The sequence below is a fragment of the Canis lupus genome, chromosome 13 (genome assembly GCF_011100685.1).
Source record: "Canis lupus familiaris isolate Mischka breed German Shepherd chromosome 13, alternate assembly UU_Cfam_GSD_1.0, whole genome shotgun sequence".
Classification (NCBI taxonomy): Eukaryota; Metazoa; Chordata; class Mammalia; order Carnivora; family Canidae; genus Canis; species Canis lupus.
In genome coordinates, this window is record NC_049234.1 from 4,653,209 (window position 1) to 4,675,620 (window position 22,412).

At 36.0% G+C, this 22,412-nt stretch overlaps 1 protein-coding gene across 4 annotated transcripts in view; it reads left to right on the forward strand.

The window, feature by feature from the left end:
* Nucleotides 1-22,412, forward strand: part of ATP6V1C1 (ATPase H+ transporting V1 subunit C1) — a 59,886-nt gene that overhangs the window by 8,444 nt on the left and 29,030 nt on the right. For all 4 annotated transcript variants that reach the window (XM_038555253.1, XM_038555251.1, XM_038555254.1 and 1 more), the window contains 7 exons: nucleotides 7,503-7,673; nucleotides 9,100-9,167; nucleotides 15,405-15,490; nucleotides 16,092-16,186; nucleotides 18,017-18,108; nucleotides 19,134-19,232; nucleotides 21,081-21,149. In XM_038555253.1, coding sequence (XP_038411181.1) covers nucleotides 7,542-7,673; nucleotides 9,100-9,167; nucleotides 15,405-15,490; nucleotides 16,092-16,186; nucleotides 18,017-18,108; nucleotides 19,134-19,232; nucleotides 21,081-21,149 — 641 coding nt within the window. In that variant the 5' untranslated portion in view covers nucleotides 7,503-7,541. The remainder of the gene's footprint in view (nucleotides 1-7,502; nucleotides 7,674-9,099; nucleotides 9,168-15,404; nucleotides 15,491-16,091; nucleotides 16,187-18,016; nucleotides 18,109-19,133; nucleotides 19,233-21,080; nucleotides 21,150-22,412) is intronic.

The following is a 22,412-nucleotide window of genomic DNA, read 5'->3' on the forward strand; positions in this document are numbered from 1 at the left end:
GAGAGAGCTCTAACCAGTTATAAACCAGGTGCTTTGTATTATCTCATTTAATCCTCACAGTTATTCATTCAAGAATATTCAGGGATGCCTGGATGGCTCAGTCAGTTAAGCATCTGACTTTGATTTAGGTCTTGATCTCAGGTCCTGGGATTGAGCCCTGTGTTGGGCTCTCTGCTTAGTGGGGAGTCTGCTTCTCCCTCTCCCACTGCCCCTCCCCCCACTCATGAGCATGTGCACTCTCTGTCTCAAAGTCTTTTTTTTTTTTAAATTCAGATACTTTTTGAGGTTCTACATACTGGCCTCTATGCCAGGCACTGAGGATACTGAGTTGTGAGCAAAAACTGTCGTGATTTCCACGTACTCTAAGGGGCAGTTTATGTGCAAGAAAGACATTAATAAAAAATGTCCCTCAGGGAAATACTGAAAAGAACATGTTATGAGAGCATATAATACATTTCATTCTTAGCATATATATATGCTGTCGTGATATATGATACATATCGTATTTCTAATTTATGAGGCACTTTCTGTGCCTTGGTTCTTTGTAACTACTACCCACCTGATAAGGTTGTTTTAAACATACTAAATGAGTTAATATATGATTAGTGGTAGTAAATAGGAAGTGCCCAGCAAGTATTGGCTGTTATCTTGATGACATTTGACAATTCTAATTACCTAATGTTGCAGGGGTACACCTGTAACTAAGGGAACACTGGAGAAGGACAAGGTTTGGGGGAAGAGATTATGAGTTTGGCTAGAAATTTGGATTTTAGGATGCTTTTGAGGCATCCAAGTGGAGACATCTTATAGTTGGTTGAGGAGCCTTGTTGGGTACAGCTCTAGATGTAGCAGAGGGGCCTGAGCTGGATATAAAAATTTGGGAGAGTGTTCAGCATCTAGCTTGGAATCGCCTTGAAGATAGATAACATCTTTAAGAGAAAAAGTATGCACATACCTTTTTTTAATGTTTTAAAGATTTTTAAAAGAATTTCTTTTAGAGAGAGAGACAGACCGACAGACAGCCATGGACAGGAATTGGGGCAGAGAAGAGAAGTGGGCTCCTGGCTGAGGGTGGAGTCCATCACGGGGCTTGATCCCACAACCCTGAGATCATGACCTGAGCTGAAATCAAGAGTTGGACACTTAACTGACTGAGCCACCCAGGCGCCCTGTTTATACACATTTATACCCACATATAACAGAGGGACTTAGACCTAGATCTGGGCCTTGAGGAACTCCAGCATTTGATTGGGATGCCTTCTAATTTTCTCTTTTGCTTAACATATGATTTGTCTGTATTTATGCCTGACTTCCAATATACAAGATGAAATAAAGGGAAATGATTAGGAATAAAAACAGAAGTTATTTGAAGCATTCAGAGGAGGTGGAAATGTCCAGGATTTTGATGAGAAGATAACCAGTGGACACCCAGTTTAGATGGTTTCCATGTAGCTGAGAGAAAAGGGGAAATGTGTTTAGCAAGGTGGATTTCATTTTCTGATCCCAAAGAGTACATACGTCTATTCATCTGCAAAGATAAATTTTAGTTGGAACTGTGCTTAAAGTTTCTTAAATTTCAAGGAGAATTTTTTTCTCTAATTAATTAAGCTCTACACCCAATGCAAGGCTTGAACTCAGTGACCCCGAGATCAGGTGTCACATCTCTGCTAACTGAACCAGCCAGGCGCCCCTTAAGGAAAAAAAGTTGTGTTTTTTTTTTTGTTGTTGTTGTTGTTTTAAAGATTTTATTTATTTATTCATGAGAGACAGAGGAGGGGTGGCGGGGGGGGGCAGAGACAGGCAGAGGGAGAAGCAGGCTCCATGCAGGGAGCCTGATGTAGGACTTGATCCTGGGTCTCCAGGATCACACCCTGGGCTGAAGGTGGTGCTAAACCACTGAGCCACCTGGGCTGCCCAGAAAATTTTTTTTTCTGTGACTTGTGTCCACAGGATAACAGTGGACATTGTTCAGAAATAGAGAAGAATTTTGCAAAAGACTTACTAATGCTGTTCTCATGGATGGTTCCTTAATGTTCATCATTTTGTTGATTCCTTCCAGCAGCTCTGTGAAGAGATTTGTAGTATTCCACAGATGAGGAAACTAGTGAGTTAGGATTTTAACTATCATGGACTCCAAAGTTTGTGCTTTTTTTTTTTTTTTTCCTCTGATCTCTAGGTCTCTTTTTATTTTTTTTTAATTTTTTATTTTATTTTATTTATTTATGATAGGCACACAGTGAGAGAGAGAGAGAGAGGCAGAGACACAGGCAGAGGGAGAAGCAGGCTCCATGCACCGGGAGCCCGACGTGGGATTCGATCCCGGGTCTCCAGGATCGCGCCCTGGGCCAAAGGCAGGCGCTAAACCGCTGCGCCACCCAGGGATCCCTCTAGGTCTCTTTTTAAATTTAATTTTTATCTCCAGGTCTCTTGAATCTCTATTTTATTTATTTTATTTTATTTTATTTTATTTTATTTTATTTTATTTTATTTTACTTTACTTTACTTTATTTTATATTTTAATTTTTTGCTTTTTTGTTTGGAGGTATCATTGTTGTTCCTTCTGGGAGCTAGGATTGTTTGGGGATGCTGAGTGTTGCTGTTTTAGAAATTGTGATGATCCTGGATGAATAGAAAAGGGAAGGGAAGCTCAGAGCAGATCCCTTTATCTAGCAGAATTCCTTGGGCATACAGGTTGCTTGGAGCCTGGAAGGAAACAGGACAAAAAGGTTTAAGGTTACATCTCTCCAAATAGGAGAGCTCAGGTGGGTCTGAGTGCAGAACATTTTCTTCTAGCATGACACAATAGAAAGAACATAGCCTTTACAGTCAGACATAGTGAGATTTGAACCCCCATTTGCCGCTTGTGTAACCTTGGTAAATTAGTAACCTCTCCAAGTACTGCCTAGCTCATAGGGCTGTCTTTAGAATTAAACGAGGTAGCAGAGGAGTTTTGTATTAACACAGTACCAAAAATAGAGGACACCTCTTCCCCCTCATTGCCAAACAGACCCTAGAGAGGGCTTTAGTTAAAAGATGGAATTAGAGAACTTTCTTAGACATTTCTAAGAATGTTTCTTAGACATTTCTAAGTTTATTATTTTTTTAATAATCTCTGTACCCAGCATGAGGCTTAAACTCAAACCCTGAGATAAAGTTGCATGTTCCACTGACTGAGTCAGCCATGGCACCCCTCTTTTTTTTTTTTTTTTTAAGATTTTATTTATTTATTCATGAGAGAGAGAGAGGCAGAGACATAGGCAGAGGGAGAAGCAGACTCCATGCAGGGAGCCAGATGTGGGACTCGATCCTGGGACTCCCAAGATCACACCCTGGGCTGAATGCAGGCATTAAACCGCTGAGCCACCCGGGGATCCCATGGCACCCCTTTCTTAGACATTACTAGACTCTACTTTTGCTTAGGATTATCATGACATTATTTCATTTGATCCTGATGCGAGCTCAATGAAATAGTATGGCAGGTATTTATAGATAAGTGGGGTCATTTTTCTTATTTCTTGAAATACTTTGGAAACCTGTTGGATGAAAAACATTTTCTAGAACTTGAAATGGTATACTAGGTAATCTATTGTTATAGCTCATATTATTTTAGTCTTTGAAGAAGCTGCAATTTGGGTAACTTTAAAATAAGGACTTAACAATTGATTAATCACCTGCTATTTGGGGGGAGAAAAGGTATAAAACGTCATCAGATATACTTTAACAGAGCCATTTGTATAGATAATTATAATAAAACCTCAAATTTCAAAAAACTACCATCGCATAGAAAGATCTGGATTACTAAAAGAAGTTTAAAGATATTATTAGATTCTCTAATCAGCCAAGAATTTTAAAGTTCATTGTAGTCGTGTAATTGGTGTTTGGGCTAAGAAAGCTAGATTTGATAGGTGCAAGAATATTAGATGGAGGAGACCAGAGATAGGGAAAAGCCAAAGCTGAAGTGGCCAAAGGCAAGTGAAAAGATAACAAGATTTGGAGCAGGTAAAGTGACCTAGGTACAGTAGAGAATAGGATTAGGGGATGACAGGGAAGCAGGAGATAGACTCACAACATTTCATAAGGAATTTAATTTTAGAAAACGATTTACTGAGTTGGATCCTGTAGTTTATATAGGTGTAGCCCAAGCTTTTACTTTTACAACCTTATGTGATTAGAATTGCTGAATATGTTGACCCTAAAATATTTTTTAAATATTCTGAGACATCAAGAAGATTTTTGTTCAATATATCATTATACTTGGGCATAACATAGTATAAACAGAAAGCATCTTTACTAGTATTAAAACAAAAGTTGTGCTCAGAGGATTAGTGTAGTAACAATACTGCTTTATTCTCTGGATATTCCATTTGGAAGCTCATTAAAATTATAATTTTCAGAAATTTGCTAAGCATTGTTTTATCACAAAGGAATTACATTCTTATAAAAATACTTAATTTTGAAGTATTTCAAGTATACAGAAAAGCTCAAATATTTCAGATTGACAGACATCCATGTACTTACTACTTAGATTTAATAGGTATTAATATTTTGCCATATTTGTCCCAGAAATTTTTTAAAGAAATCTTAAATACATATCTAAAGCACTGTTCTCCTATGCATATCTCTGTACTTTCTGTAAAGACGTAATTGAACAAAGTATACCATCGTGTGGGAATTTAAGTTGGTAACTGCTTTGGAGAACAGTTTGACAGTACCCAGAAAAGTTGAAGATGGTTAATGTCAGTTATCTCATGTGTAACAAACCAACCCAAACTTTAGTGGCTTAAAACAGTGATTTCTTGTTTCTCCTGATTCTGTGGGTTGTCTCAGTGCGTCTTTTGCTTGTTTCACTTAGGCTTGTTGGTGAGGCTGCATTCAGTTGGAATATTGACTATGCTGGAAGTTTCAAGAAACTCAGCTATTTTGCAGTTTATGCTGTTTGTCAGCCCCGGTGTTGCTGTTTCTCGGCCATGTGGCCTCTTATTTTCCAGTAGACTAGAGTACATGGCTTCCTTCCATGGTTGTCTGAGGACTATCCAAGAAATAGAAGTGGAAGTTGCAAGGCCTTTTGAGGCCTGGGCTCTGAAATCACATAGTGTAGCTTCCTTGAGTTTTTTTTTTTTTTTTTTTGGTCAGAATAAGTCACAAAGCCAGCCCAAATTCAACATTAGGGGAAATAAAATCCACCTTTTGATGGGTGGAGTGGCAGTCACATTGCATAGGAGCATGGAAAGATTTGTCAATATCTATATCATACTCGTTTAGCTGTTTTACTTCTATCTGTCCTTTCACAAAAACAGACATGCACAAATTTATTCACTGCAGAATTGTTTGTAATAGCAAAAAAGTAAAATGTGACTATCCTTCCAAGGAAAATGAACGATAAATTTTAGGTTATTCATAAAATACCGTATAGCAATTAAAATGAAGGAACTACACATGTGGATCACCTTGAATAATTCTAAAAACCGGTTGAATGAAAAGATTAAATTGGAAAAGAATATGGATAGAATGATATTTATATAATAGCTTTTTTTTTTTTTATTCATGATAGTCACAGAGAGAGAGAGAGAGAGAGAGAGAAGCAGAGACACAGGCAGAGGGAGAAGCAGGCTCCACGCAGGGATCCCGACGTGGGACTCGATCCTGGGTCTCCAGGATCGTGCCCCGGGCCAAAGGCAGGCGCCAAACCACTGCGCCACCCAGGGATCCCTATATAATAGCTTTAAAATTTAACATTTGAAGTTTCTCAGTCTAGTGATGGTTTTGTTTTTGGTTTTGCTTTCAAGTCAAAGCTTATCTTTGGATGGCTTTAGAACTTGGTGCTCTATGGCTTCCTTCTATGGATGGCCAGTTAAGCTGTACTATTTTCTGGCCAGACTGAATGCTTTGTCTGGGCTTGCCATCACTAACAAGCCTGTGTTTAATTTGTTGACCATTTGCCAGAGTATAGCTCTTTTTTTTTTTATTTTGTATTTATTTATTCATGAGAGACAGAGAGAGAGACAGAGACACAGGCAGAGGGAGAAGCAGGCTCATGCAGGGAGCCCGATGTGGGATTCGATCCCAGGACTTCAGGATCATGCCATGGGCCAAAGGCAAGCACTAAACCGCTGAGCCACCCAGGCATCCCGAGTATAGCTCTTAAGTGCATCTTTATCATTAACTTTGGGAAAATCATTTTAGAGTAGAATTTTTGAGATAGTCATTTAATACTACCATCTATATTTAAACCAGTTTAACCTATCTGAATTTCTTATATGTAAATGTTGAGGATAATATGTATCTCATACAGGTGTTGAATGTATAAAACATTTACAACAGTACCTGGTATATAGTAGATGCTCTATAAACAGAAATTGGAAAAAATAAGTATATAGAATGGCATCTGTGTTCACCTTCAGTTGTATAATAATTGCATAGGATTACTTTCATTACAATTCTAAAAATAGGTTGAAGGAAATTAATAAAAGTCCATTATGACTATAATACTTTACATTTTAAAGGAAATTTAAATTTACAAATCTTTTCACATTCATTATATGATTTTGTTATCAGGACAACTCTGTAAGGCAGTCATTTTCTATTTAGGAGACCGTAAACAGTCACTGGTAGTAAAGTTTATGGTGGTTCTAATGAAAACATATTAAAGTGGAAATAATGGTACAGTAATATTTTCGGTGTTTTTATGTTTTTGTGTACTTTACCTACTTAGATTCTGAACAGATTTGGCTCTTGGCTTTTGTTTTTCTTGTGAGAGGGAGGGAGAAATGGAGGGAGATTGTAGAAGAGGGTTAGTTGTGTCTTAATGGAACTCTTTGGAAAGGGGATCCACAGCCTCTCACTCAGATCCAGTATCACTGCCCCCCATCATATTTTTATGTGTAAGGCCAATTGGCAAGGTTTTTTTTTTTTTTTTTCAAATTTGTAAATGTCTGATGGCAGCTAAATATATGCCAGGATTTTGAGGAGATTCCTTTATGTCAAATATGGATTAAAGTTAATGACCCACTTGGCTAATAACTTTGTAGGATTTGCTAAGTAAGATGTGACAAATTTATTTGGTGGCTACTGTTCAGTTCCTCCCCAAAGGTAAAAGTTATGTATGTTTTTAAATTTCCTATTTTAGTTTTATGTTTTCAAAGTTTAAGATAAATCTATACATTTATGACTTTCCTACTTTTGTGAAATGAAACTTGTTGGTAGCTGGTATTTTTGAGTAGTCTCACTTTGAATAATTCCCATTTTAGGATGTTTCATAATTTAACAATACTAGATACTTCATGTGTTCGGTCTTTATCATTTTTTCCCTCGTAACATAAAAATAAATCTCCTTTTACCACTTATGTGGATTTACTTCCAGATAAGTAAATTTGACTTTGTTCTGCCAGTGTTGGATTAGTTTTGAAACGGGTTAATATTTATCACTTATTCTGTGACTCTGAAATACTTTAGAAACAAATGGTATTAAAGATATTTTTTGTTTGTTTTGTTTTACCTTTCAGAGTCACTCTTGATTTTGGAAGAAATACTTGGTAACAAATATGACTGAGTTCTGGCTTATATCTGCTCCTGGGGAGAAAACATGTCAGCAAACTTGGGAGAAATTGCATGCGGCAACTTCGAAGAACAATAATCTTGCTGTTGCTTCAAAGTTTAACATTCCTGACTTAAAGGTAAAACTGCATGGTGCAGAATAGCATATGAGTTCATCATGAAGAGGACAGTTGTGTCTGCTTACCTTTTGGGAGAAATGAGTTAACTGGGTTCCTTCAAAAAAGCTTATTTCTAGGGATGCCTGGGTGGCTCAGCGGTTGAGCACCTGCCTTCGGCCCAGGGCATGATCCTGGAGTCCCAGGATCGAGTCCCACATCGGGCTCCCTTCATGGAGCCTGCTTCTCTCTCTGCCTCTCTCTCTCTCTCTCTCTGTGTCTCTCATGAATATATAAATAAAAATCTTAAAAAAAGGCTCATTTCTAGCCATTGGCATAATTGAAAATTTATCTTGTTCTTTCTAATCTTCAGATTTTAAATAATAGGGAAATTGAGATTTTAAAAATAAACTACCAAAATGAGATAACATTTTTTAAACCTTTGTGCTTTTCTAAATTGTAATTTAAACTGTAATGAGAAATCTTATGAAAATATTTGATATATTACATTCATGAATACAGTCTTCGGAAATGAACAATCGTAGTTATACCTATTCTTTTTTTTTTTTTTTTTAAGATTTTATTTATTTATTTATTCACAGAGAGAGAGAGAGAGAGGCAGAGACACAGGCGGAGGGAGAGAGAGGCAGAGACACAGGTCTCCAGGATCACGCCCCGGGCCACAGGTGGCACTAAACCGCTGCGCCACTGAGGCTGCCCAGTAATACCTATTCTTAAATATCACAGTGAACCTAGTTTTTTGCTTTAGTTATGTATGTATGTATGTATGTATTTATTTATTTTATTTACTTATTTTTTTTAGTTTTTTGCTTTTAAATTCATATAATGTTCAGTAATGTTGTCAGTGTTTTTACCATTGTACCTCTTTAATCATACTTGGCACATCTCGCTTAAGTTATTTCATGTAGTTAATTTATTTAACATTTATTGAAGATCTGTAACCCAGCAGCCTCAAAGGGAAGCAAGCTATCAGTAATTTTATAGAATGGAAAAAATCATGATATTTTTATTTTACTGGTTAACATAGTATTCATTTAAGAAATACTTAAAACTGCTGGTTCTTAATATTTTTGTAGCTACGAATTCCTTTGAGACACTGATAGTCATGGACCCTTAGTTAAGAGCTGCTGTTGTAAACCATGACTTTAAATGATCCACCCGTCACTAGGCAGTTCCTGCAGAGGCATAGGCCTGCCATTATGGAATCTGCACGTCTTAAATAGTGTTGTACCCATGAATTAGAGGATTAGCTTGTACATGTAAATAGCTCTGAAATGTCTGTGCTAGCCACACTTGCACATTATGAAGTAAAATACAGAAAAACTTAAGATTTGTGGGCCCTTCAAGATGTTGTATCACCTTGTAAAAAAAAAAAAAAAAAGGGGGAGAAATGAAACCTACGTAGTAAAATGCTGTATTTCCCTCATAGGTTGGCACACTGGATGTCTTGGTTGGCTTGTCTGACGAACTGGCTAAACTGGATGCATTTGTAGAAGGGTAATGTACTTATATGCATAGACTAGAGCAAAATGAGAGTCACTTATCCAGCTACTTGGACATTGGATTTATTACCCATACTCTGCTTATTGGAATGGTTTTAGAAAATAATCTTTTTTTTCTTCGTAAATCTTTATGAAGGTACAATTTATATACAATAAAATATACCTAAAAAAATAAATATACCTGAAGTAGAAAATGGTGACTATCTTTTTAATATTTTTTATAATTTACATACCATGCAGGGATGCCTGGGTGGCTCAGCAGTGGAACAGTCTGCCTTTGGCTCAGGGTGTGATCCCATTCAGGGGATCAAGTCCCACGTTGGGCTCCCTGTAGGGAGCCTACTTCTCCCTCTTCCTATGTCTCTGCCTCTCTCTGTCTCTCATGAATAAATAAAATCTTTTAAAAAAAGAAAAATTTACATACCATGCAGTTCACCTATTTCAAGTGTACAGTGTGCACCTTTGAAGTATACAGTAATTTTTAGTATGTCATAGAGTTGTGCAGCCATTGCCATAATCAGTTACAGTACATTTTCATCTCTGTCCCATTACCACCATTACAAACTCCTATTCCTTGTCCCCCTTACTCCCCACCCACTAATCTATTCTCTTACATATCTATCTATAAGATTTCCTTATTTTGGACATTTAAATGAAATTTTACATATGTGGTCTCTTGTGACTGGCTTCTTTTCCTTGGCATAATATTTCAAGATTTATCCATGTTGTAGCATGTATTGATATTATTTCAACCAAAGAATATTCCATTATACAAATATACCGTATTTTATTAATCTGTTTATCAGTTGGTGGACATTTAGGTTATTTCCACTTTTTGGCTAATAATAATGCTGGCATGAATATTTGTGTACAAGTTTTTGTATGTTCCTATGTTTTCATTTCTCTGGAGTATGTACCTAGGAGTGGAGTTACTGGGTCATACAGTAGTTCTATTTTTAACAGTTTGAGGAACTGCCAAACTGTTCTTCAGGGTGGCTGCACCATTTTATAGTCCCACTAGCAGTGTATAGAGGTTCTAATTTCTCCACATTGTTGACAAACTTGTTACTATTCATCTTTTTTATTATAGCCATCCCAGGGGATATGAAGTATTTTATTGCATTTTTCAGTTTGCATTTCCCTAATGACTAGTGATGTGTTGAGCATCTTTTCATACATTTACACTTGCCATTTATGTTTCTTCTTTTGAGAAATGTCTTTTGGACCCTTTGCCCATTTTTTCATTGTCTTGTCTTTTTATTATTGTAAGAGTTCTTTATATATTCTAGAGACAAGTCACTTAATCAGATATGATTTGCACATATTTTCTTTCATTCTGTGGGTTGTCTTCACTTTCTTGATACTGTCCTTTGAGGCACAAATTTTTTTAAGATTTATTTATTTATTTTAGAGAGCATGTATGTAAGCAGGGGGAGGGGCAGATGGAGAGGGAGAGAATCTCAAGCAGACTCCCCACTGAGCACAGACTCCCCACTGAGCACTGCAGGGCTTGATTTCAGACCCTGAGATCATGACCTGAGCTGAAATCAAGAATCAGCTTGATTAACTGATTGAGCCACCCAGGTGCTCCCCCTCCCATTTTTAAAATTTTTTTTAAGTAATCTCTACACCCAGTGTGGGGCTTGAACTCACGACCCCGAGATCAAGAGTCACATGCTTCACCGACTGAGCCAGCTAGGTGCCCCTGAATCATAACATTTTTAATTTAATTTTATTTATTTTATTTTATTTTTTTAATTTTTATTTATTTATGATAGTCAGAGAGAGAGAGGCGCAGAGACACAGGCAGAGGGAGAAGCAGGCTCCATGCACCAGGAGCCCGACGTGGGATTCGATCCTGGGTCTACCAGGATCGCGCCCTGGGCCAAAGGCAGGCGCCAAACCGCTGCGCCACCCAGGGATCCCACATTTTTAATTTTAATATCCAGTGTTATTTTTTGTTGCTTGTGTTTTTAATATCATGTTTAAGAAACCATTACCTAATTTAAGGTGACAGTTTTATAGCTATATTTTCTTCCATGAGTTTGAGTTTTAGCTTTTACATAAGGTCTTACATCTTTTTTTTTTTTTTTTAAGATTTTATTAATTTTATTTAGAGAGTGAGTGAATGTAGGCAAGGGAAAGGTAGAGGGAGAGAGAATCTCAAGCAGACTCCATGCTGAGTAGGAAGACCGATGCAGGGCTCAATCCTATAAACCTGAGATCATCTGAGCCGAAATCAATAGACATTTAACTGACTGAGCCACTCAGGTTTTCCAGATCTTACATCCTTTTTGAGTTTTGTATATGATGTGAGGTAGGAGTCCCAAATTCATTTTTTTGTGTGAGCACCATTTGTTGAAAAGACTATTTTTTCTCCATTGAATTGTCCTGGCATCCTTGCTGAAAACCATCTGAACATGAATGTGGGACCTTATTTCTGGACTCTCAGTTTTATTTTATATTTCCTTATTTCTGTCTTTATGCCAGTACCACATGGTCTTGATTATTGTAGCTTTGTAGTAAGTTTTGAAATTAGAATGTTTTTCGTTTTCAAGGTTGTCTTGGCTATTCTTATTCCTTTCATTTTCATATGAATTTCAGGATTATCGTGTCAAATTTCTGCAAAGAATTCAGCTCAAATTTTTATGGGGATTGTGTTGAATTTGTAGGTCAATTTGGGGAGTATTGCCATCCTAGCAATTTTAAGTCTTTGATTTATGTACATAAAATGTTATGCCATTGCCATTTATTGAAGATAGTGATGCTCTTGTGTTTAAAATTCAATTATAGTAAAAAAACGTTTTTCTAAACTAGTTTTAGTCAGGACACCTGGGTGGCTCAGTGGTTGAGTGTCTGCCTTTGGCTCTGGTCATGATCCCAGGTTCCCGGAATTGAGTCCCATATCGGGCTCCGTGCGGGGAGCCTGCTTCTCTCTTTGCCTGTGTCTCTGCCTCTCTCTCTCTCTCTCTCTCTCTGTGTGTGTGTGTCTCACACGAATAAATAAATACAATCTTTAAAAAAAAAAAAAAAAAACAAACTAGAGTTAGTCACTTCTGAAATTTACTTGCTCTGTATTTTAGCTGAAGATGGATAGGGGATCCTTGATCACTTTTTGCATTTTGATTAATTGGCAGAACCAGTCTTCAATCCTTTGACTCTTGGAATACAGAGCTTTTAAATACTTAGGGTTTGGGTAAATAGGTACGATTTTGTAAAATTCAGAATTTTGGAGAATCTGAAATATATATTTGAAATATATATTTGATTGAAGCTTTAAGGGAACTTTTGAAGTCTTTGTGGAAGAGTTTCCCATGTATGGTATTAGGCTTTGATATATATATTTGATTTGATTTAGAAATATATATTTGATTGAAGCTTTAAGGGAACTTTTGAAGTCTTTGTGGAAGAGTTTCCCATGTATGGTATTAGGCTTTTCTTTATTGATGGAACTGCCATAATGCAGTGTCTGTGAGCAATAGAGGCTGATGTTGCAGAGAGACCTTTTAACAGAGCAGCGTGTGGTAAGTAAATAGACCTAAACATGTACTGATGGTCTTTAATATTGGAGGCAAAAAATCCGGTTAGGAAACAGGTTTACAGTAGACTAAGGCACTTGGCAATAAGAATGAGTAAAAGGATGATAGAAAAAGTAACAGAGTACTTTACAGGTAGTAATTCCATACATTCATTATAGGGCAAATGTGAATATAACTATTGATGATATTCTCAGAGTACTAATAGATGATACCAGTCATCACTTGGTTTCCTGATAACACATTTTTAATTGAGAAAATGTTTGAGGAAACTCTTTGTAGTTGGCATCCCTGAGGTGATTATCTTCCCTATACTCCCATCCCCTCATTACAGTTTCAGGTCGTGACAGCCAGAGACATGAAGAAGGGAGGTCCCTGAGAATCTAATTATTTGAATCCTTTTTAACCACCTTGATGACTCTATAGGTCTTTCTTTAAATTGTCATTGGAATGTCCTGAATATAGTGTAAGATTTGCTCACAATTTTTAGGGAGGGGTCTGGAAAATATTTAGGCTAAGTGTAGTTCATTTGGTTGTGGAATTAAAAGTTACCTGTGCAGTTTATCCCCTTCTTGTCTTTTGTCAGTTTTCCTGAAACATACGAGGAATTTATAAATTTTGTAGTTGTTAGACCTTGGGAGAATTGACAGATGGTGGCTTAATGATTTTTTTTTTTTTTTTCAAGCTTAATGATTTAAAGTTCAGTTTTAAAGTCTGAACATTGTCATATGTGAAGTAAATGACAGTACTTATCAAGTAATCATCAGAGCAGTTTTTAAGGTGACCATGTGTACTTTGATATAGATACTCTTAGATGCACAGGGAGATTGGGAAAGTTCTGAATTACAAACTAAGTTTATAAATTCGACACTAGGCAGTTCTACACTGAACTATTTCTGTGGCAAACATATGAGCATTTTTGCATGTTCATAGCAAATGGTTCTGTTCACAAGATGCTTGTGAAATTATACAGGAATAATGGCTTATCTCCTTTGAAGGGATAAGTGAATTTTGGAAAAAAAAATTCTTTTTTTCTCTAAAGATTGATTAGAGAGAGAGCATGCATGCATGTTCTCACACATGCACTCTTTTTCGAATTAGGAACACAAAAGCATCTAAGACCAGCAGACGGAGAGACTCTCACACTCCCCACTGAGTGCAGAGCCAGGAATGGGGCTCCTCCCACGGACCCATGAGATCCTGACCTAAACCAAAACCAAGAGTCCTACGTTCAGCTGACTGAGCCACTCAGGCATCCCTTGGAGAAGTTTCTTAATTTGTCTGTTTACCCTCCCTGACATTGAGCATATGGTCCTTAGATTAAGTGTCCAAAGCCCTGTTTTGACCTTGTCACACTTCTCTGACTTCAGAGGCTATCTGCAGTATGGCCCCAGGCTACCTTCCCCTAGCCTAACCTCCCCTTCTCAGCATAGCGCTCTCTGTAGTCTGGATCCTGCCCTTGCTTTTCTGCCCCTCCCAATTTTGACTTAAAGGGTGCCCTGCAGCAAGAATGTTCTTTCTTCCCATCTGATCATCCTTTTAGAACTATTCCTGTACTTCATTGCCCTGCTCTTGAGTCATGCTTTTTTGATTACAGTAGCTGGAAGTGATCCCTTTTTCCTTTATGCTTCTCTTGCTGTAACTTGGTATTCTCTGCTGACCTTTAACCACAGATTGCTTTGTATTTAGTCATTTGTGTCTTTTGTTATCTCTCCCAATTCAAGTTTTTTTAAAGATTGTATTTATTCATGAAAGAGAAAGAGAGAGAGAGGCAGAGACACAGGCAGAGGGAGAAGCAGGCTCCATGCAGGGAGCCCGAAGTGGGACTTGATCCCGGGTCTCCAGGATCACGCCCTGAGCCACCCAGGGATTCCCACTCTCCCAATTCGGTTTTAAGCAATGTGAAAGTGATTCTTTTTTTCTTTTCTTCTTCTTCTTCTTTTTTTTTTTTTTTTTTTGGTCTTGTATGCTTTTGTGTCCCACTCAAGGCCTAGAAGCAGACATGGAAATGGAGAAAACACCAAAGTCCAGATGCCATGTTTCTAGTTGCAACTCTGCCATTAGCTAGTTTTGTGACTTTTGACTTTTTGTGATGAAGTCACTTACCAACTCTTTATATCTTGGTGTCTTTAACATAAAATGAAGGGTTTGAGAAGGTGCTATCCAGATGCTTCAGTAGTTATGGCACAGTGGTTTCTCTTTAGCATTGTTCCTTGAACATAGATGTTCAATAAATAGTGAATGAATAAATAATCCAATACCTCATTTTTCATCATTACTGTTGCCTACCAGATCTCTTTTGTTCTAAGTGAAAGCATATAATTGGTGAATGTTAGCTTCCAGCCTCTGTCCTTTGTTCTTGGTCCTCGCAGTCAGATTCATTGACCCATTTTTGTCATATAATATATGTTTCTCACTAGTTTCCCATTACTTTCTTTCCAGACTTAATTAACATTGCATGTAGGTTCTTTAAAACTCTCAAGTTAATCAGTTGAACATATGTAACAAAATCTTGGTCCGTTTTATCCTTAAAGCATTATTCATAGAAATTATGGCCCATTCTATATTATGCAGCTATGTGTAATGGGAACATATATACTCAAATTCATATGTGTTTGTAATGTGTTCATTGTGTAGCATGGAATTTAGGTCTTTTTTCTGAAAATGGTTGTTGATTTTTTTTTCCCCCTCCCAAGGGTGGTTAAGAAGGTGGCTCAATATATGGCTGATGTATTGGAGGATAGTAAAGATAAAGTTCAGGAGAATCTGTTGGCCAATGGAGGTAAGCTAATGTTTCAGGATTTGATATTGACTTATATAAGGTGAATGACTTAGCTACGAAAATGGAATAGTTGTGGAGTGTCTCTTTGCGCCTACATTTTTTATTCTTTTCATTTGAATGTGAAAGGATCTGTGTTTTGAAGATTGTTGTAGACTCCTACAAACAATTATCACCTGGTTTTAATAGGTTTATTTTCAGTTTGGATAAGTTGGCAAAGAAAGAACATATTTTTGTCAAATTCTGCTTATTGAAGAGACAGTTGGAGGTAGTTAATCTTTGTATCTCTTTCTCCTACATATGAGGCAAATCATGGGTATGCGCATATTCCATTTTTTAAGTCATCAAAGTAGAAGGAGCATTTTAATATGTATATGTATAAATTTTGAGTAAGGAGAAGAGATCCAGCCAGATTACAAGGTAAAAATGTTTATTAATCCATGTTACTTAATATAGTTCCACATTTTTAAAATCGAGACTCTCCAGCAATGATGACGTCTTTACTGATTTTCTCAGCAGATTTCAGCGTTAAAATTTATTACTGTGTAGGAAAACTATACACAGTCTATTGCTTCTTAGTAATTAATTTGTTTCCTTATTTCAGTTGACTTGGTTACTTATATAACAAGGTTTCAGTGGGACATGGCTAAATATCCAATCAAGCAGTCCCTGAAAAATATATCTGAAATAATTGCCAAGGTAAGATAAAAAATGACACAAGTGGGACACATTGATTTATTTATTTCATAAGTATTTAGCTGTAAAGTATTCTTTAGGTTTTGACAAAGTAAATGATATGTGACTAATACAAATAGGAGGTACCCTTAGTACAAATTTTACAAAAAGGAAAGATGTTAAAAAGTGTAACACTTTGCTGTACACGTTATCCAAATTGTGTCATTTAAGTGGCTAACTTAAGTATTGCGTCAGTGGTGGCTAACTTAAGTATTGCATCAGTGGTCTCTAAGTAAGAAAATAAACTGTAAAATTCTATAATTATTATTTATACAAATTTTAAGGGTAACTGAAGTTATGTAGAACAGGAAATTGGAATCTATTAAAGATTTAGCAGTCATCCAGGTAAGTGACAGTGATTACTTCAGCATGTTTTCTGTACAGTACTGATTCAGACATTAAACTTTATGGGTTCTCTGATGCCTTCTGACATTCAATATTGATCCTCTACCCAGAAAAATTCCTATATTTATGTAAACATGAGTTTATGTACAGTTTCAGGGAGTACACAGATCTTGAAGTTCATCCATGAACTTTTAAGAGTTCCTTTCATATTGTAGTCATTGAAATTGAGAGAAAATGTAAAAGTCTTCCTAAAACTATAAACAGGGCAATAGACAAGGCCCTTTTAATCATCAACATTGTCATGACCTGACTAGGATGACTAGGATGAAAAAGTATGGTTTAAATTGCTTGGACAGACTTTTTCCTGGCTCCCAATGACTTTATTTGAATAGTGTACTCTATAGTTAAATATGAATGAGTAGATTTATAAAGAATTTAAAAACTGAAATCATCATTATAATTTAATGAAAACAAGTAATTTGATTATACAGAGTGGTACTCTTACTATGACTGAGCCTTATTTTCTTTTGATCCTTATCAAATATCTAATCATCATCTTCTGATACTGGTATAGATGAGGAAACTGGATCATAGAGGTGAATTGACTTCTCCTGGGGGCACACAGCTAATAATGGTAGAGCCAAGTCGAAACTAGTTTTTCAAATGTTAAATCTGCTGATATGTATTTTCTCCTTAAATTGTTAGTAGTTTTAGGCCTCATTTTGAAAAATCATCTTCTGTAACATTTATAAATACATTCAACCACAATTTTAATTTGATCGCAAAAATATTTTGTGTAAGAATAGTGTAAAACAAAACTGTGTAGTTTATTACTTTTGGAAATTGATCCTTTAGCCTTATGAATTTAAAGTCTTTTAATCAATAATATCTATACCCAGTGGCCTAGATTCCATTCACATGGTTTAAGAAGTAATATCGTAACAGTAGTTAAAATATATGTGGTCTAAAACATTATCTTTAGTACAAAAATTTTTTTTTTTAGTACAAAAATTTCATATGGAAATTACCAAGGTTGTTTCAAAATGAAGTAGGTTATTTTTTAACATGAACTTTTAAAGTTGTGCTTTTTTTAAAAATTTTTTTTTCAATTTTTATTTATTTATGATAGAGAGAGAAAGAGAAAGAGGCAGAGACATAGGCAGAGGGATAAGCAGGCTCCATGCACCGGGAGCCCGATGTGGGATTCGATCCCGGGTCTCTAGGATCGCGCCCTGGGCCAAAGGCAGGCGCCAAACCGCTGCGCCACCCAGGGGTCCCAAGTTGTGCTTTTAAAATAATAGTTCTTTTTTTTTTTTTTTTTAAATAATAGTTCTTACATCAGCAACTAGTGGTGTTTTTTAAAGTAAATGTTCAGGTACAGCTACTTTATTTGTGTTAGTAGAGGCAGATTTAGGAAAATTTGCCTGTTTTTCTTTTTCATTTTTAAAGGGAGTGACTCAGATTGACAATGACCTGAAATCTAGAGCATCCGCATATAATAACTTGAAAGGAAATCTTCAGAATTTGGAACGGAAGAATGCGTAAGCATATTAAGTATATGTGAATTTAAGAAGTGGGGGAGCATTCTAGCATGCACTAAATGAGCTATTGTTGGGGTTTAGTTAATTTCAGTTTATGCTGTTTCTGTAATCAAAACAGTGTTTGTTTACTTCATGGAGAAAAGTTTATTAATTTGGGCTAGTCAAAACAGATGTGAGGCTGATTTTATTATGCTTGTTTCATAAAACTTGTGAGTTGAGTCTTAGTTTATCCCTTTATACATTTTGAGTTTTTACTGAAAAATTGTCTAAAACTGTTTAAAATCAAATCATAGTTTAATTACATAGCAGTTACCTGCTCCTTAAAATAATTGAAGAATCCTTTTGCAGTGTAATTTATCTGTTTTTCTGTTTTCCAGGTTTAGCTTTTTTACGTTAGGTTTTCAAAAATTAAAACATGTTTGTTTTCTTGATCTTATTGTATGACTACTGCAAGCTTTAAGCATAAACAAGTTATGCATTTGTATTCCAGAGGGAAAGTTGGTGGGATGCCTTCAGTGGTACAAATAACGCAGGTCATTTTCATTATGAAATGTACTGGGAGACCAAATGAAGACTGATTTGGAAGAGTTAATTATTGAGTTAACTAACCAAAATTGCTTAGTATCAGATGATACCCAGGGAGAGGAAGGAAAATCAAAGGTTGTCCTTAGATGATATAATTTTATAATTATGAAATAGACTTTAATTGGCATATAATGAATAACACTTGTCCAGTCAAGATATTATATATGTAATCAAGAGAAGAGCTGAGTTACACTAATTAAAGCAAACACAAAGGGAGATACTAGAGGCAAATTTTGATAAATATTGACATTTCTTTGATAATGGGAGTGAGAAATAGCTACATTTTGGTTTCATATAAATAAAAATGTTAACTAAAATTAATCTGTTTCTCAAGATGTATATATAGTATATACATGTGAATGTAATTAGCCTGCTGTTTCTTTACTTGTATTATGGAGGCATTATCAGCCTGATTATTATTTTTTTTTTTTATTCCTCAGAGGAAGTTTGCTAACTAGAAGTTTAGCGGAAATTGTGAAGAAGGATGATTTTGTTCTTGATTCAGAGTATCTCGTCACATTACTGGTCGTAGTTCCCAAGTATGTCTTTTAATTACAAAAGTTTTTTACTTGTTAAAATATAAGAAAAATATTAGTATCTGATATTGTAATTTGAAGTGTTCCATAGAACTCAATTGTAGAGGGACTATTACCTTGTCATTCATTCTGTCAACCAGTTCAACTCATGGCACATGTAGTAGAATTTAGTTTTTAATTTGGTAACGGAGACATCAATTATAACTTGAGATTCCAAATCAAATTTAGCAGCTTAGTAGAATTGGCTTATTTAAAAATTAAATAATACTAAATTACTAGATTTTTTTAAAGTACATATTTTGGATTTTTCGATACTAGGAAGCTCTTTGTCTTTTTGAAAAATCTTTATGATTGTTGAAGATGAGTGAAACCCTTTAAGAATCAAAGGATAGATTAGGTCAAGGGTTATTAGCAAAGGTTTTCTGTAAAGGGCCATGTAGTTAATATCTCACAATTTGTGAGCCATAAGATCTCTTACAACTATTCAGCTCTGCGATGTCAACTCTGTGGTTGTAGCTGAAAGCAGCCATACACAGTATATACAGATCAGATGTGGCTGTGTTTCACTAAAACGTTATTTATGAAAACAGGCTCTGCGCATAGTTTGCTGGATTAGATAACCCTTTGAAATCTTCTTTACTCCCCCCACCCCAAAAAAGAAATCTTCTTTAGAGTAGGTCTTCTGTGTTAACGTTTGATTATAGTTAATCTTGGTAAAATGAAACCTTTGGACACTCATAGAAAGGATTAGAACTCTGTGCACATACGTGTGTGTGTGTGTGTGTGTATGTGTGTATGAGAGAGAAACACTGGTAATGGTTTTACTTCTGACTTGGACTGAAGTCTTGCTATTGGGGAATCTTTGGAGGATCCAAACTGAGGTGGGAGATTTGGAGATTCTTCACAGTATCATTGCATGAATTCTTGCTTTGCTGTGCTCTCCATTTTTATCTCGTTAAAAAGCTGGGATTGGAAAATGATACCTCCTAGAAAGGGTGGGAAAACACCCCCATTGAATTTACTGTAGCTACAATATTATCTGACTCCTGCTTTTGCCCCTTTATTGCAGAATACTAGAGCACTGATTATTTATAATAAATTTCTGTGTATCTGTGTTTTTATACTATTAGGAAAATAACCTTTGCTCAGATAAAAGATTTGTCTCAGTCTTTATTGAAAATTGGTGTTTAAAATCAGAAGTTTTTACGATCTTCTGTACATTATAATTGAAACATAGGACCTAGAGTACCTTATGTGTTGAATCATTCACTATCTGGTCTACAAATACTGCAGTTCTTTATATTGCAAACATAACTGTCTTTCCGCACACGCCCAAAACCGTTGGTCTCTAGAGAAGGTGGTTGTTGTACAACGTTCTGTGCAGCATGGTTTGCTGTCACTTAATTTACTCAATGCTTCCTGGCATGCTGTGCTTTTAGTAAATACAGTTTGATCCAGCCTCTCATAACAGCCAGTGAATAGAAATGGTAGGGATTTCAGTATGGCATTTAAATTAATTTATTTTTAACAAGGTAATATGTATTAACTCTGAAGTTTGAAAGTCATTTAGAATCTGTACTTCACTTCCTTTCCACACTTAGTTCTAGGATGTGCCTCTTTTGCAATACTTACTGGATATAAGAGTGGTGAACTGCATTTCCTGCTTCACCAGTTACTATATTTGAAATTCATTCTCAGTAGGAAACTTGGATTTTTTTTTGTTGTTGTTACATAGATTTGAGGTATGCTTTAGTCAAATGTCCTGTTTTTCTCATATTTTTTCTCCTTCTAGATATGGCAGTAGGTAAGACATGTTTTTTCATTTCTAGTACTTACTGTACTTTTTTGCAGGTTAAACCACAATGACTGGATTAAGCAGTATGAAACACTAGCTGAAATGGTAGTTCCAAGGTCTAGCAAGTAAGTAGTACTCTGTAAAAACCCATTTCTTTCCTAGATTTCCTCTTTATAGCTGGAATATTGGGTTGGGAAGTATCTTTATCGTTTCTTTGTAGAAAATTTACAATTTCAGGACCATATCTTTCACCTTATAAATAAGTTATTTTAACTCTAGTTATCACAGTTATAGACCTGGAAGGGACTCTCTACAGTCGAATCGACTGCCTCATGTTTATAGATGTAGAAGTTTGAGGCCTCAGGGGTGAAGTGGGTTGCCCAGTCACACATCTCACTAATGGCAGGACTAGAATTAGAACCCCGGTCACTGGTGTGGTACTTTTTCTGCCATGCTGTGCCACCTTCTGAAAATTCTTCATTCAGTATTTATTGTATAATCATTATGTGTCTATGTATAATTCATTTGTCTTGCAAAGGAAGTGTACCAAAATGGCTGCTAGAGTGCCGTGTTGATCTCTAAATATCCACCATCACTTTCCAGTGAGCATAGATTCAGCCTAACCTATATTTTCCATTAAGAAAACCCTTGTATTAAGTGTTTTTAAATTTATGGATTGATATACATTGTCTAATTTGATTTTACAACACTTCCGAGAAGTGTTGGAGCAGTTATTCTTGTGGCTAAAGAAGTAAAGATACAGAAGAATTGAGTAGTTGCCCAAGGCATATGGCTGCATTTGACTGTGTAAGTGTCATGACAAAGTTAGGACTAAAAGTCAGGTATTTATTTTAATGTTAGGGCTTATACTGTTGACACTACCTTTGTCATTTTTTTCTGTATTAGATTCACACTAGAAGTTCTTTGAAAAAATATTAAATACAGTGTATATGCACCCCCCAGGAATCTTTTGTATGGCTATGCCTCAAGAGGTGGCAACATGTGGTGAGAGAAAGATATAGCAGATAGTAAAGAAGTGGTATTAGTAAGGTTAGGCCCATGAAATATTTTCTTTTCCAGTTTCATTGTGTCATATGGGAGGTAGCTTAGTATAATGGAAAGAGTGCTGGACCCAGGGATCTGAGTTCTATTGCTGGTTCTGCTACCAACTTGCTATGTGACCCGGGGTAAGTCATTTACCTTCTTTGGGCCTCATTTTCTTTGTCTATAAAATGAGCATAGCACCTTCCCAGTACACATTATGAGGCTATTTTAAGGCTTGATAAGATATATAAAATATACAGTATACGATTATCATAGTTTCACAGATGTGGATTTTTTTTTTTTTTTTTTTTTTTTTTTTTTTGAGAACTAAACCACAAACCTCT